The 14,889-nt window shown below is 54.2% G+C and overlaps 1 protein-coding gene across 5 annotated transcripts in view; it reads left to right on the top strand.

Moving 5' to 3' along the window:
- The first annotated feature begins 551 nt into the window (after positions 1–551).
- The window catches only part of MFSD2B (MFSD2 lysolipid transporter B, sphingolipid), a 21,813-nt gene continuing 7,475 nt past the window's right edge, over positions 552–14,889 (top strand). The window contains exons 1-14 of one of the 5 annotated variants that reach the window (XM_024764551.1): positions 552–1,119; positions 4,669–4,794; positions 5,959–6,083; positions 6,621–6,744; positions 7,060–7,138; positions 7,228–7,358; positions 9,210–9,300; positions 9,417–9,538; positions 9,968–10,051; positions 10,356–10,436; positions 10,671–10,780; positions 11,136–11,279; positions 11,667–11,837; positions 12,658–13,445. In XM_024764551.1, the coding sequence (XP_024620319.1) occupies positions 1,033–1,119; positions 4,669–4,794; positions 5,959–6,083; positions 6,621–6,744; positions 7,060–7,138; positions 7,228–7,358; positions 9,210–9,300; positions 9,417–9,538; positions 9,968–10,051; positions 10,356–10,436; positions 10,671–10,780; positions 11,136–11,279; positions 11,667–11,837; positions 12,658–12,682 (1,500 nt within the window). In that variant the 5' untranslated portion in view covers positions 552–1,032 and the 3' untranslated portion in view covers positions 12,683–13,445. Of the gene's footprint in view, positions 1,120–4,229; positions 4,795–5,958; positions 6,745–7,059; positions 7,139–7,227; positions 7,359–9,209; positions 9,301–9,416; positions 9,539–9,967; positions 10,052–10,355; positions 10,437–10,670; positions 10,781–11,135; positions 11,280–11,666; positions 11,838–12,657; positions 13,446–14,889 lie in introns of those variants that run through there. The other 4 variants (XM_024764553.1, XR_003005862.1, XM_024764549.1 and 1 more) reach the window with 4 other exon arrangements.

Here is a 14,889-nt window from a genome sequence, read left to right as displayed (position 1 = left end):
TATGATTTGCAAACATTCCTCCCATTCTGTGGGTCGTCTTTTCACTGGTTGCATAGGTTACAACACCAAGTTTTTCGTTTAGATGTAGTCCAACTTATGCTTGTGGCGTCCTATCTAAGAAACATTTGTCTAACCCAAGATTATGAAGATATGCTCCTGCTTTCTTCTAAGAGTTTTATAGTTTTAGCCTTTACACGTAGGTCTGTGATGGGTTTTCAGTTAATTTTTGTATATGATGTGACCCCTTCCCTTTTAAGGACCTTTCTGGGAAATTGCCTACACCACTCAGCTTTTATTCACTGGCCAGGACTTAAGTTACATGGCCATACCCATTATCTGCATGAGGCTGGAGAATGTGTATTTCGGGCATCCTGTATCAATTTTTTTTTTTTTTTTTTTTTTTTTTTTGCGGTATGCAGGCCTGTCACTGGTGTGGCCTCTCCCGTTGCGGAGCACAGGCTCCGGACGCGCAGGCCCAGCGGCCATGGCTCACAGGCCCAGCCGCTCCGCGGCACGTGGGATCCTCCCGGACCGGGGCACGAACCCGCGTCCCCTGCATCGGCAGGCGAACTCCCAACCACTGTGCCACCAGGGAAGCCCTGTATCAACTTTTTAAAGACGGTTGTAAGCCTACTCAGTCATAATCTTAGTCTGAGCAGGTCAATTCTATTGCTTCGTTTTTCTAATGAACTTGTTTGTCGACTTTCACGAGGATTTAGCAGGCGAGATTAGCGCGAACGGCCGCTGGCTCTCACTCCCTCGGAGACCTACCCCAAGGAAAACGGTCCCGAGTGACTTGGCCAGCCTTTCCCCCGGCAAATGTGGGCTCTGGCGTTTTTCACTTCGGGAAACCGAACCCGCGCACTTCGCGGCTTCCCTGTTTTCCCGCGCGTTGCCCCCGGCCCAGGGCACGCCCGCTAGCCCGCCCCTCTTCGCGCCGCGCCCTCTCGGCCCGGGAGCCGCCCTCCCCGCGGGGGCGGCCGGGCGATAACACCGAGGGCGACGGCCGCAGTGCGCGTGTAGCCGTGCGCAATGGCAGTGTCCCCCGAAGGGACCCCGGCCCCGCCAGTTGAGACGCTGCCGCCCCCGCCGGAAGCGCACACCTTGGAGCCCGGTTCGGTGAGCGCAAAGCGAGGGGAGCGGGGGCTGAGCCGGGCGCAGAGCGGGCGCCGCGTCGGAGGGGCGCCGGGGACCTTCCGGGTGTCTGGGCGTAGGCCTTCAGCCAGCCTCGTCAAGCCTCCAGGTTGTTGAACTGCCCCTGGTGGAGTTTGACAGTTGAGAGCCGAGACGCTTGAGGGTGTTCGGGAGCCCCAAAGAGAACAGGATGGGAAACCGAGTCCTAGACAAGCGAAGTAAGCTGCTGATTCCTTCACCTAGTCAGGCAGGGCCAGGGCCAGTCTAGGGCTCTTGTCCACCGCACTCCCGGTCTTCCCCAGGCCCCCTGCACCCTGGGCAGGCAGGACGCTGAGTGGCGTGAGGAGGCTGCCTCCCTTCCCCAGTCTCCGGGCAGGTGCTGCGGGCAGCCACAGCGACCCTCTCAAACCTGGCTTCCTCCAGGCGCCGGGCTCTCCTTGAGGAGACTGCCTCTAGAGATGTCCTTCCTGGCAACCAGGCTCCCAAGTGAGGGTAGCGGGCAGGCGGGAACCTAGGGGCGCCCTCAGCCCCTCGCATTTCCCCTTCCCCCACCCCTGGATGGGGCTGGGGCGCATGTCATTCAGGGTGGCTGTGTTGGAGAGGAGTTAGGACGTCTGAACTTTCCTGATGAGTGCAAAAATCCACTGCCCGCCCTGTGCTCAACGCGTTCATTCTGTCTGTGGCTTCAATTCCCTATGCTGACTCAGTGCTTCCTCTCCAGCACCTCGGAGCAAAAGATTGTGGCCTCCAAGAAAGCAAGCAAGATTAAGAGGCCCTCAGGGGACTCTCACTTCCCAGGGAAATTTAGAAACAGGGTGAGAGGAATAGCTAGAGGGGAAACATGGTCCATGAAATGCTAGCATTTAATTCTCATAACAACCCTATGAGGTGTATTATCCCCATTTTAAATGTGAGGAAATGAAGCTCGGCACACTGAGTACCTCGTCCTGGGTCACACAGCTAGAAATGGCAGACAATTTGCATTCAAATTTGTCTAACTCTGAAACTTGATCTCAGTTGACTGTGAAGGGCTTATGATTTAAGTAGGTAAAACTGCCTTCCTCAAGATTCCAAGATTGTATCATATACCTAGTTTCAGCTGGAATGTCTGTTTCAAGTGCCTTCTATGTATCAGAAACTTGATAGGTATGTTTAGTGGGAAACCAGAGTCCCATTATGGAGGGGGCAGGGTTGGGGGAGAGTTATCATGTTGGATTCTGCCTGTTGTTAAGCTTTCTGGAAGTTGAAATAGCGTTCACAAAAATATCAGAAAAGGAGACCACATCCTGCCTCATGTGTGGGTAGGAAGAGTGCAGAGGACTTGATAAACCCTTATCTGGGAAGACCTTCCTTTCATTTGGCGTGTCTGGCAAGATACAAAAATGGGTGAAGCCATGGTCCTCTCCACTCCCCCTCCCATCTCCGGGCAAAAGATGAAAAAGAAGGATTCCCAGCGTCTATGGAAGAAATAGCACTTTCCACAGTGTCTTCATGGCATTTATTCTTTTAACAAATATATATATTGTCTATATGCCCAGAATTGTTCTAGGTACTGGGGACATGGTGGTGAATCAAAGTTATATAGTTCATGCTCTCAGAGAGTTTATATGCTGGTGGGGAGAGGCAGGAAATGAATAAGAATATATCCTGTAGTTAGTACAATTGAGAGAGATTTGGGTGGTCAGGGAAGCCCTCTCTAAAGAGATGACATTTAGGCTTCAGCCTGAATGTCAAGGAGTCAGCTCTTGCAAAGACCCAGAGGAAGAGCCTTCCAGACAGAAGGGACAGGAAGTGCAAAGGCCCTGAGGCAGCAACAGAAAAGGTCATTCTGAGTAACAAGAAGGAGGAGGCTACCATGGTAGAGCTATCTGAAGTGAGGTGGGAAAGGGAGTGGGAGCTGATTGGGTGGGCACCTGTAGGCAATATGGGAAGGACTTGGAGTTTTATTCAAACTGTAATGGCAAGCTGTTAGAGGGTTTTAAGCAGAGATGAGGCACAATCTGATTTATGTTATGAAAAGATCAGTTGGGCTGCTGGACGGAGAGTGGATAGTAGGGAACGAGAGTAGAAGCAGAGAAGCCACTTAGGAGGCTCTCACTGATAGATTAGACAGGGGAATTGGGAAAGAGTAATCAAGGATGACTCCTAGGTTTGTGGTCTGAGCTGCTGAGTGGACATTGGGGCTATTTAATGCAATGGGGACGACAGGGTTAAGAGGTTAAGACAATGGGATGGAAATCAAGAGCTGTGTTTTGACTATGCTAAGCTGAAATGCCTGTTTGGCAACCATGTGGGGCTGTGAGTAGACAGTTTAATTTGAGTCTGGAGTTCACTGGGTCACTTAGGGATATATATATATATGGATATATATACACACACATATATTTGGGGTCATAAGCATTACTTCATTTTAGTGGTGGGTTGGTAAACAGTCTCTCCAGAACAACAAAACTCTGATTTTTGCTGTTTACTGATTTCTGTGGTGTAAATACTCTCACCATGGCCGATTTCAGGCTGCCAGTAACCACTGGCTTGCAAAAGTCCCAAATATTTAACAATCAGCTCCTGGAGCCATTGCCTCATTTGCTCATCAAAACATCCGGCACATATATACAATGGAATATTACTCAGCCATAAAAAGAAACAAAATTGAGTTATTTGTAGTGAGGTGGATGGATCTAGTCTGTCATACAGAGTGAAGTAAGTCAGAAAGAGAAAGACAAATACCGTATGCTAACACATATATATGGAATCTAAGAAAAAAAATGTCATGAAGAACCTAGGGGTAAGACAGGAATAAAGACACAGACCTACTAGAGAATGGACTGGAGGATATGGGGAGGGGGAAGGGTAAGCTGTGACAAAGTGAGAGAGTGGCATGGACATATATACACTACCAAATGTAAAATTGATAGCTAGTGGGAAGTAGCCGCATAGCACAGGGAGATCAACTCGGTGCTTTGTGACCACCTAGAGGGGTGGGATAGGGAGGGTGGGAGGGAAGGAGATGCAAGAGGGAAGAGATGTGGGAACATATGTATATGTATAACTGATTCACTTTGTTATAAAGCAGAAACTAACACACCATTGTAAAGCAATTATACTCCAATAAAGATGTAAAAAAAAAAAAATCCCTTGAAGTTGGCAGGAATATCCATTTGACAGATGAGGCTTAGAGAGATAAAGTGATTTATTCAAAGTCCACACAGGAAGCTGGTGGCAAATTTAGGGGCCTCCTGACCCCCAGTTCACTCTGGCTTGCTGACTTGGAGAATAAAACAGACTGCAGCAGGAAGCACTGTGGGGAAATATAAGGAAGAACTTCTCCCTGGAAATGCTTAGAGGTCATGGTTTAGGACTCTTTTTTTCCTTTTTCTGTCTCACTTCCTTTTAAGATGATTTGGGACAAATTAGGACTGAGAGGTTGCTGGAAAAGCCTTCAAGACATAGGGACCTCAGGATGCTTTTGGAAGTCAGGGGGCTGGAGGGAGCTGTTGTGTGTCTGTGGGGGCTTAGCTCCTGTGTCTCCCCCAGGACAGCGGAGCTGGTCGCCTCTCATTCTGTACGAAGGTGTGCTACGGCATTGGAGGGGTCCCCAACCAGGTGGCCTCCAGCGCCATAGCCTTTTACCTGCAACTTTTCCTGCTCGATGTGGCCCAGGTGAGTGTGGGCAGCAGCCTCGGGGGCCCCCTGCTTCCATCTTCCTTGGTGTCTGGTCCTTTCACCCCACCTTTACTTCCACCCCCATCATCCTTGGTAGATGGTACCTCTGACCCAAGCCTGAGAAAAAAACAAATGCTATTGAGGGCAACCTCCTCAAGGATGTTTACTGCAGGCTGTTTGTAGTGGAAAAGTGGGAAACAACATGAATGCCCCCAAATATAGAAGTAGTTGGAAAATAAGTTGGGCTGTATCCACATAACGGACTACTGTGTAAGTCACTCAAAAGAATGAGTTAGATCTATACCAGTTGACTCAGAAGGATTTCCATGATGCACTGTCAAGTGGGAAAAGTTAGTTTTAGAGAAAGGTATATAAAATGATCCTATTTTAGCAAAACAAAAACATGCCCCATCTATGTGGGTGCATGGGTATATGGATGTATATACATCTGTACATGATTAAAGGATGAGCATGGGGAAAGTAAATTCCGGAAGGATATCCGCCAGAGTGTTACTGTTGGCTGTAGGAGGGAATGGTGGAGGATAGAGGGTAAACAAAAAAGAACTTTTTAATAAGGTATCCATGATTTATTTATCTTTCTGTGATTTTTTAAAATGACGCTGATACGGTCCCATTTGTGTAAAATTATAAATTGCAAATGCACATAAGGAAACGCAGGATGATCAAAATGTTCCTGGCAGTTGTCTCAGGATGGTGGGATTGCAGATGAGCTTTGCTCAGTATTTTTCTGTACTGTTTGAATGTGTTTATAATGAGTGTATCATTTATGTAATCAGAAAAATCAATAAAACGTTTTCATTGTGAAACACAAGGTCTGCCTTTGACTGTCAGCTTCAGTGCACCCTTCTTGCACTGAGCCCTTCAGGGGAAGATCTCTCAAGTCTTCTCTGAAAGTGACCAGGCATAAGTATAACAGGAATGTGCTAGGGAACAGCTATCACTCCCTCCCGCTTCTCTACTGGTGCACACATGCCCTCGGAGCTCTCTGGATTCCTGTCCTGGGGAAGAGACCAAAAAACCTTTGCACCGTGGCTCTGGCCCCTGCCAGTTTCCCAGATCTTCCTCCTGATGGGTGGGCAGGCCTAGATACCCTCTCTGACTCTGCCGGGCCTTGGCTATCCCCTCCCCTGTCCCTTTCAGATCCCTGCTGCCCAGGTGTCACTTGTCCTGTTTGGAGGGAAGGTGTCTGGGGCAGCTGCTGACCCTTTGGCTGGGTTCTTCATCAACAGAAGCAGAAGGACAGGGTCTGGACGACTCATGCCCTGGTGAGCAGCCCCATGGTCCTCAGGATCCTGGCACCCACCCCTGGCTTGAGGTCACTGTGTTTGTCACATCTGCTTCTTAGTGGATGGTTAGAGGACAAGTCTGGACAGTAGGTGACAGGAATGGATTGGGTCTGACTGAGTCATGCAGGTGTTCATAGACCTCTCCCTCACCTGGTGGCACAGAGCTGGACAAACCTTCCAAGAGTCGCTGCCCTGGCCCTGGGGGTCTAGGAATGCGGCCAGGCTGAGCTGGGTGTATTGGAAGGTCTCACAGAGATGTGACTTGCCTGTGCCCCCGGGCTCCCGGAACAGGGAATGGCACAACCCAGCCACTAAGTGCCCCAGCCTCTACTCCTGGCTACCTCCTCGCCCTCGGCCACCTCGTGCCCTCCATGGCTCCCACCCTGAAAGCCCCAGCCCAGGGCTTCTCCAGGGGCCGAGAGCTGGAACCCAGAGGGGTGAGGTTGCTCCAGGCCCAGCCTGTGCGTCCTCTGTCCTGGTGCCACGGGGCGCTCCACCTGGGCTGTGCTTCCACAGGGTGCTGGGCTGCACGCCGTTCATTGCCTTGGCCTCCTTCTTCCTGTGGTTCCTGCCCCCCTTCACCAGCCTGCGTGGCCTCTGGTACACAGCCCTCTACTCCCTGTTCCAGGCCCTGGCAACGGTAAGCAGGTGGCCCCCTTCCTCGGCCTGGACTCCTGGAACCCCAGTGCTGGCTGGAGGCCCCTCTGAAGTGTGTGTGTGCTGGGGGTAGGGGTCCAGGTCCCTGCTGCCCACCTGCTTACCAGGTGGCCACCGACCATTAGCTTTTCTCGTGGGCTCTAGGCTGGGTGCCCCTCCTGTCCCTCAGCCCCTAACTCCAGGTTGAGGGAATCAGTGGGGATGTGCCAGCCTGGCGCAGGCCTGCCCTCCGGAAGCTGCTGGCCTGGGTTGGCAGTCTGGTGGCAGGCGCCATCCTAATCTCTGCCCGGTGCCCCAGTTCTTCCAGGTGCCCTACACGGCACTGACCATGCTCTTGACCCCCAGCCCCAGGGAGCGGGACTCGGCCACTGTGTACCGTGAGTGCAGGCAGGCGTGGGGTGCGTGGGGTGGGATGGCTCTGCCCCTGGCCCCACGAGCTGTCACCTTGCTCCACGCTGTGTCCCAGGGATGACCTTGGAGATGGCAGGGACGCTGATGGGAGCCACTGTCCACGGACTCATCGTGTCTGGTGCCCACGGGTCCCACAGGTGCAAGGAGACTGCGCTCCCAGGACAAGTGGCTGTCTCCCCCAACGCGGTGAGTGCCCAGGCTACCCAGAGCCACTGGGACCCCCGCTTTGGGGTCACTTCTTTCTTCCAGGGCTGTTTCTCCCCCAGGTCTCTTCATGGTTGTTTGGGGGCTCAGCTCTGCACACCATGCCCTCTCATTCCTTCCCTGCTCCTGTAGCTGAGCCCATGCCCTCCGTCCTCCCTGCTAAATCTGCTTCTGCTGGGTGCCTTCTAAACATGGAGTCAAACAACAGATCAGCAGGCCATCTGGAGGGGAGGAGACAGACCCCAGAGAAGGGACAGGGGTGGGGAAGGGCCACAGGCAGGGACAGGGCAGAGAGACAGCAGAACGGTTTGGTGTCCTGGCAGAGCTCTGGGCAAAACCTGACCTATGACCAGTCCTACCCATCCCTGAACAGGTGACTGCCAAAGCCAACCCCACCCCCGGTGTGAAAGGGTTAGTACCCCTTCCTGTCTCCTCAAAGCAGGTCCCTTTTCGGCAATTAGGGGACGTGCATCTATTTATCCATCAAGTTCATCTTCTATCCGCCCTCCCGCCCTTTCTCCTTAAGCAAATGACATCACTCACCTCCACCAACATTTGGGAATTAATGGTATGAGAACAATACCACCAACACCCATGGTTCACCACCTGTAAGAAAACATTACAATGAGGTCCTCGTGTGCCCATCCATCCCCAGGCCCATCTGTAGCCCAGCTACAGGATTTGCCTGAGTACAGCGCAAAGTGAAGCTGTAGAGCCCCGGAGAGAGCGGGGAAGTCAGTTTCCCCTTCCCACGGTCTACTGCCCCAAGCTAGGGATTGCCTGAATCAGGGTCGGGGAGAGACTCTGCCCAGTTGCCCTCAAACCCCATCATGGTGCTACGAGCCTGGGATCAGAGGGATTGCGACCTGCAGATTCACCCTCCCCACTTCCACGCCTAGGCCCCACTGAGGCCTCTACAAGTGCCCTCCCCAAAGCTACTGGGTCACTGTCTGGGTGAGGGTGGAACAGAGGGTGGCAGTGGCCTTGGGTTGGAGAGCAGGAGGCCGGGCGGGGCCTGGGATGCCAAGAAGTAGGGAGCAGGAGACTGAGAACCATCCCCACCGCGGGAGGCGAAGCGTCGTGTGAGCCAAGGCGAGTAGCATTCAGGTGCCTCTTGGTAGTTCCAGCTCTGCTGTTCCATTGACTTCACTTACAGAACACAAATTCATAGATAAAATCATCACGAATTTCAAGACAGCAGAGCATTAACTCCCAAGTGCAGTGCCTTCTGAATGTGGGACCCTGTGCAACTGTGCTGGATCCACACTGGTGAAGCCCTGCCCATCTCCCTCTTCCTTCCCCCACCAAAGGCAACCCCTATCCTGAATTGGGTGACTGGTACTCCCATGCATGCCTTAAATGTATTTGATTACCTATGTGTCTTCCTCTGAATGCTAGGCAGCACCGTCCTGACGTTTATCTGCGTCATCACGCGTCACACTGTCTGCTCATGGATCTGTCTCCCCACCCACTCCAAGCCCCTTATTGTGGATGCACAGGATCACTTATTCATCACCGTAACCGCAGGGTCTAGCACGCAGAAATCAGCCCCAATGAACGTTTGCTTAAAAAAAAGAGAGAGAGGCGAAGGGGGCTTAGACCCATGGTGGCATGGATGCTTGCAGGAGGCAGAGGGTCAGCAGAAGGACCACTCTGGGCCCTTAGATCTCCCTCTCCTGCTGGGCTGGTTGGGAGGAGGGGCACCAGCATCCTTGGGCTTGGGCTGAGGGTCCCTGTGCTCCCATTGGGAGGTACTCCTGCCCGGCCCCTGGGTATCCCCACCTCCGTGGGTTGGAGACATCACCCCCACTGAAGTTCTGTCCTGTCCCACAGACTCGTCTCTACTCCATTGCAGCCACTGTGGTTGCTGTGACTTACCCCGTGTGCAGCAGTTTGCTCTGCCTGGGGGTGAAGGAGCGACCGGGTAGGTGCGGGGTGCAGGCAGAGTGTGGGAAGCAGAAGCTGCGGCCGGGCTCCTCTTGGGCGTGGGTTTCGGTTTTGAGCTCCACCAAGCCAAGATGTCCCCTTCCTGTGTTGCAGGTGCTTCTGCGCGAGCCGCCGGCCAGGGCCTGAGCTTCCTGGCTGGGCTGCGGCTCACAGTGCGGCACCCGCCCTACCTGAAGCTGGTCATCTCCTTCCTGTTCATCTCGGCAGCCGTTCAGGTACCTCTGGCCAGGCTGATCCCCACTGGCTTGGCCCTGGCCATACTGACCCTGCGTAGGTTCAGGTGTCTCTCGTCCCCACCGCACCAGAGAGAAACCAGTGGCTGGCAAGCGCCAGGCGAGGCTGGTGCTGGGAGGAGAGGAACCTGCCTAGAGCCTGTGGGGCTGGGGAGGGTCAGGGCCCAGACACCAGGAAGCTGACGCTGTCTGGGGTGGTTCTCCGCCCTGCTGGGGGGCGGGACAAGGAATGGCGTTTATACCCGTGTCAGCGATAAGCGTCCTTCATTGGGGAGGGGACTGCGTGATGGCGGTAGGAACCGGACGCTTGAGGTCCCAAAGGGGAGGCCAGACTTGAGACCTTGGCCTTGCCCTTGACTTCCACGTTTCTGCCATTTCCCATACACGCCCACTTCCTGTCGACCTCTTCAGGTGGAGCAGAGCTACCTGGTCCTGTTCTGTGCACACGCCTCCCGGCTACATGACCATGTGCAGAGCCTGGTGCTAACCATCCTGGTGAGGGGACCTGGGGCGGTAGAGGCAAGGGCGCTCGGGGGCCTGAGTTGGGGATGTGTGACCCTTGACGTGACACATGTGACCGGACTTCCGATGGTCAGAGTTCTGGACTCTGCTGTGGTCTTGGTCACCTGCATTTCAGCAGAGGGTGGAATTGGGGCCAGGGTCATAAAGTTCACAGCCACTGTTTCCAAACAGGTGGCAAGGTCAACATCGAGCGTCCCTCCTAAAAGTCAGGGCTTTGAGGGCCTGGCAGAGGCGCAGGCGGCGTGTCCTGGGCTGTGATGATTCTGTCCGCTCACAGGTCTCGGCAGTGCTGAGCACCCCGATGTGGGAGTGGGTTCTGCAGCGATTTGGGAAGAGGATGGCGGCCTTCGGGATCTTTGTGAGTGAGGCAGGAAGCAAGGCCTGGAGGGATTTGGGGGGGCGGGAGGCGGTGACCTTGGAGCCTAAGCCTCCTGGGGGCCGGCAGGGCTGCGTCTGTATTCACCGTGTGCTCAGTGCCTAGCAGGGGACCAGGCGCAGGGGGTCATCAGTAGAGCGGTGAGTGTGTGAATCAAAGAGCAGTTGAGCTGGCGGGTGCAGGTGGAGGGAGCAGCTAGTGTGTCTGTCTCCCTAGGGGATGGTGCCATTTGCAATCCTGCTGGCTGCTATGCCCACAGCACCCGTGGCATACGTCGTGGCCTTTGTATCTGGCGTGAGCATTGCCGTGTCCTTGCTGCTACCCTGGTAGGCTGGGTGAAGGGAAATGGGAGTGGGAGCCTCACGTCCTTCCTACTGGGTATTCCTCCTTCACATCAACCTGCTATCCCAGGCCTTGTGCACAGGCTGCGCTGGGGAGGGGCTCTCCCCCTTGCAGGAGATGGAGGCTGCTAGCGCCATCTGTGGAGCCCTCCAGAAAGAGCACCAGGCGGCAGGAACGGTGGACAGCTGTGTGTTGGGGAAATATTGCCTGACTCTGTGGGTCGGTCCTGGGCAGCGGGGACCCAGGGGTGAATCTGACTCACCCTCTGTCCCCAGAGAGCTCCCAGGCTGGTGGCTGTCGAGGGGATAAAAGGGATAATTCTGCAGCCCCCTCCCCCAGGTCCATGCTTCCAGATGTGGTGGATGAATTCCAGCGGCAGCACCAGCACGGCCCAGGGCTGGAGACCATCTTCTACTCATCCTATGTCTTCTTCACCAAGCTTTCAGGTGCAGGCGCCCTGGGCATCTCCACTCTCAGCCTGGAGTGAGTCACAGAGCTGGGCTGTACCAGAGGCACAAAAGACTAGCGGCGTGGGAAGCAGAGGGCAGAGTCCCCCACCTTAGCCAGCCAGGGGTCACCCGTGGGTCCAGAGGGTGTGTGGGAACCTCCACCCTACTTTCTCTGTGCACATGACTGGGAGGGGCCCTTCTTGGTGGCTGTACCCCTTCTGAAGCCTCTGCTTCCCACATCCTCAGCTTTCTCTGAACTCCTCCCCCGTCTGTTCGTTCCCTCACACTCCGTCCCCCATAGTTAGGCTGATGTGGCCAGGAAACTATCCAAGTTTCAGGATAGCGTGGTGGTTGGGCATTTGGGACCCCTCCGTCAGGAAGCCAGGCTCTGAGCTGGATGCATGGGATGGTGTTTCCCCAGCTTTGCGGGGTATGAGTCAGGAGCCTGCAAGCAGGCGGAACAGGTAGTGGTGACCCTCAAAGTCCTCATCGGTGCCATGCCCACCTGCATGATCCTCATCGGTCTGTGCATCCTCCTGGTCGGCCCCACTCCAAAGGTGCCAAGTCGGAACAGTTCCCGCTCCCTTGGGAGGTAGGCACCTCTCGCACATGGGTATACACAGGAGGGCTGCCAACACCCGGGAGGCATGCAGATGTGCACGGCTCTCATTTGGTCACCTCCACCTGATGTCCCACAAGCATGGCAGTCAGTCTTAATGGGTCCCAAACGGAATTTATCTTCTTCCCCAATCGCTGCTCCTGCTGTGCCCCGGTCCCGGTGAATGGCACCACCCTCCAGCTTGGGAGCCGAAACCTGGGAGCCATCTTCCACTCTCCCCCCCGCAGCCTGCACCGAGCAGCTCTCTCTGACCTTGTTCTTCCCCCTGCGAACCGCTGATCCCACTGCCCAAGGGTGATCTGCTCACTGTCTGGCTTTCGCAGTAGACTGTGGAGACCTTGAAAGCTGGGTCTGTTTTCTTCATTTTTGCGTCCCAAGAGCTCAGCCCAGAGCCTGAGGCCAAGCAGGCGCTGCAGTATCAACATGTCTGGTCCAGCAGACGTTCACGAGCCTTGTCCACGTTTTTGCCGACGCTCACGTGTTTACAAACACGAGTCCATGTAGATACAGAGGACCACGCACGATAGGCAGGAAGTGGCTTTGTCATGGGTCTCTCACTGCTTGCTGTGGATGGCCTGGGACTCCAGCCCATCTTACTGAGATCATGTGCTACACTCGGGGAATAACAGGTGGATGGGGAACTGCTTGGTGGGACTCGGAAGAACAGGGTTTTAGCTTCATTCACAGGGTTGAGAAGGGGAGGAGCTGCTAGAGAGTCAAGGAGCAGCCACTGACACTTCCACGGGACCCCACCCACCTCATCCTTCCCTTTGGCTTCTTCCCTTTCCAACAGGAGGACCAGCTACAGCCTCGCTTGAATTTGAGACTCCTGTGAGCTGGAACGGCCGGAGCAGCGTCTTCTAGGCTCCAAGTCCCCCTTCTCAGCCCTTCGGCACCCCTGCTTCACAGTTTACACACGACCCATCTTTTCCCCTGGGATATGGCATCTTCGGTGACTCTCCTGAAGGGAGTGGCCTGGGCTCCAGGACCCCCGCCTGTCATGTCTTGCCTGTTGACTGCAGGACATCTCAGATAGGCCTGTACCCCTGACTACCCAGCTCCAGGCAACCTGTGACCTGGAAAGCATACCAGTAGCAGCTATTCCTGGAAAAAGGACGCCCCTACCAGCTTGGTCTGCAGACTTCCTGTGGGAGCACCAGGCCCACCAACCTGCTCGGATGGTAAAGCTACATGACAGGACAGACACACAGAACTCGTTTCCCCTGATGTTCCACTGGATGTCTGAGAGAGGCTGACAGCACGTGAGTGGGCAGAGTGGGGACAGATGGATGCTGGGATGTCCAATTAGGAGACAGATGCAGCGAGGCCAACAGACCCCAGAGGGAGCGAATGGGGCCAGTGGTGGGGATAGACTGAGCAGGACATGAGGTGTTTCCTTCCCTTTGTACAGCTAAGTTGATGACACTGTTTCTAGAAGTGGACATTGACTGATGTTGAGCCACTGAAGACCCATCATTTTTATAAACAAAAGTTATTTTTGAGGAAATATTTTTCTGAAAGTTTATCTTTTTTTTTCTGACTGTGCCTCACCACATGCGGGATCTTAGTTTCCCAACCAGGGATGGAACCCATGCCCCCTGCAGTGGAAGTGCTGGGCGGCCAGGGAAGTCCCCTGAAAGTTTATCTTTTTTTTTCTGACTGTGCCTCCCCACATGCGGGATCTTAGTTTCCCAACCAGGGATGGAACCCATGCCCCCTGCAGTGGAAGTGCTGGGCGGCCAGGGAAGTCCCCTGAAAGTTTATCTTATAAAAGCACAGGAACCACCGTTTTCTAGAGGTCATGTCTTTGGGAAAGAAAGATCCACTGAGATTTATTTTTTCAGAAACAAATTAAAGGGTTTATCTTCTATTGAGTCTGTAAAATTTGCCTGTGGCCAGCCTTCTCATCCCACCTCCTGGGAAAGCCCGGTCCCGAGGAGGGAAGGGGAGGGTGCCTGATGTCAACTGAAACTGGCTATGGCCCATCAGCGATATGTCCCAGAGTCTGCATTTCCTCAGACCAGAGATGCCATGTGGGAGGTGGGTTCCTTCCTTCCTTTGGAAGAGAAGAAAAGTTGAGACTCGATAGTGGCCAGGTGGGTCATGTGGGTTTGGGGCCTGGGGAAGAGTTGAGGAACCTGTGGGGACCCTGATGCCCCAGCAACTCCTCCTAGAGAAGCCCAGATACCTCAAGGGAGACCAGGAGGTGCAGACCTGCCCCCCCACATTTCTCCCAGCCCCTGGCTGTCCCCTCCTGAACCCACTGCCCAGGGCTAGGCCCCCTTCCACTTCCTCTTTAGACCTCTGGCTGCCTCTTAGGTGTGCGATTAGGTGCGAGGTCTAAGACGGCCAGAGCTCAGACACACTCAGGCAGGATGTGCCCCTCAGAGCTTAAAGTGTTCAGCTTCCTCTACAAATGCTATAGCACAAGAAGGAACCTGACCTCAGAGAGAGAGTACAGAGTGTGACCCAGTCTGTCTGATACCTGAACTTTCTGGCCCCGTGACACTGACATAGGCATCTGATCCTTGAGGTCACAGGGCCCCAGAGAAAGAGCTGGGCTCGGTCTCTCTTCCTTGTCCACCTGACTGGTTCAGGAAGGGGCTGACAGGAAGCTCTGCTCACCCCCCGCCGTGCACAGGTACACACACCACACACTTACCTCACACACTGCACACTCACACACATGTACACACACAGACAGTTTCTTAACACTGGAAAATCACTTGCCCTGTGGAGACAGTACCTGTTATGACCGAAGGCCAGGTAGTTTCTACCATGTTATGTTATGCTGTGCTTTGGAAACCTGGGCAACGCAGGTGGGGTCAGAGCTTGTGCCACATTTTATGTTACCTATACTATTTCCCGGGAGTGCAGTCTCAAGGATCAGAGCTTCACAGTACAAAGACACCTGCAGGGGGCCACCTCTGGAGGTTAGGGGTTAGATCTCAGAGACAGGAGGTAATCATGGGCTGGCCAAAAGGTATTCCATTTGTTCTTCATAGCAGCCCTATGAAGCAGGTAC

This window comes from Neophocaena asiaeorientalis, unplaced genomic scaffold, assembly GCF_003031525.2.
Source record: "Neophocaena asiaeorientalis asiaeorientalis breed wild unplaced genomic scaffold, Neophocaena_asiaeorientalis_V1.1 scaffold345, whole genome shotgun sequence".
In the NCBI taxonomy this organism is placed as follows: Eukaryota; Metazoa; Chordata; class Mammalia; order Artiodactyla; family Phocoenidae; genus Neophocaena; species Neophocaena asiaeorientalis.
The sequence above is the reverse complement of the archived record's forward strand: the minus strand, read 5'-3'. Positions and strand labels throughout refer to the sequence as shown.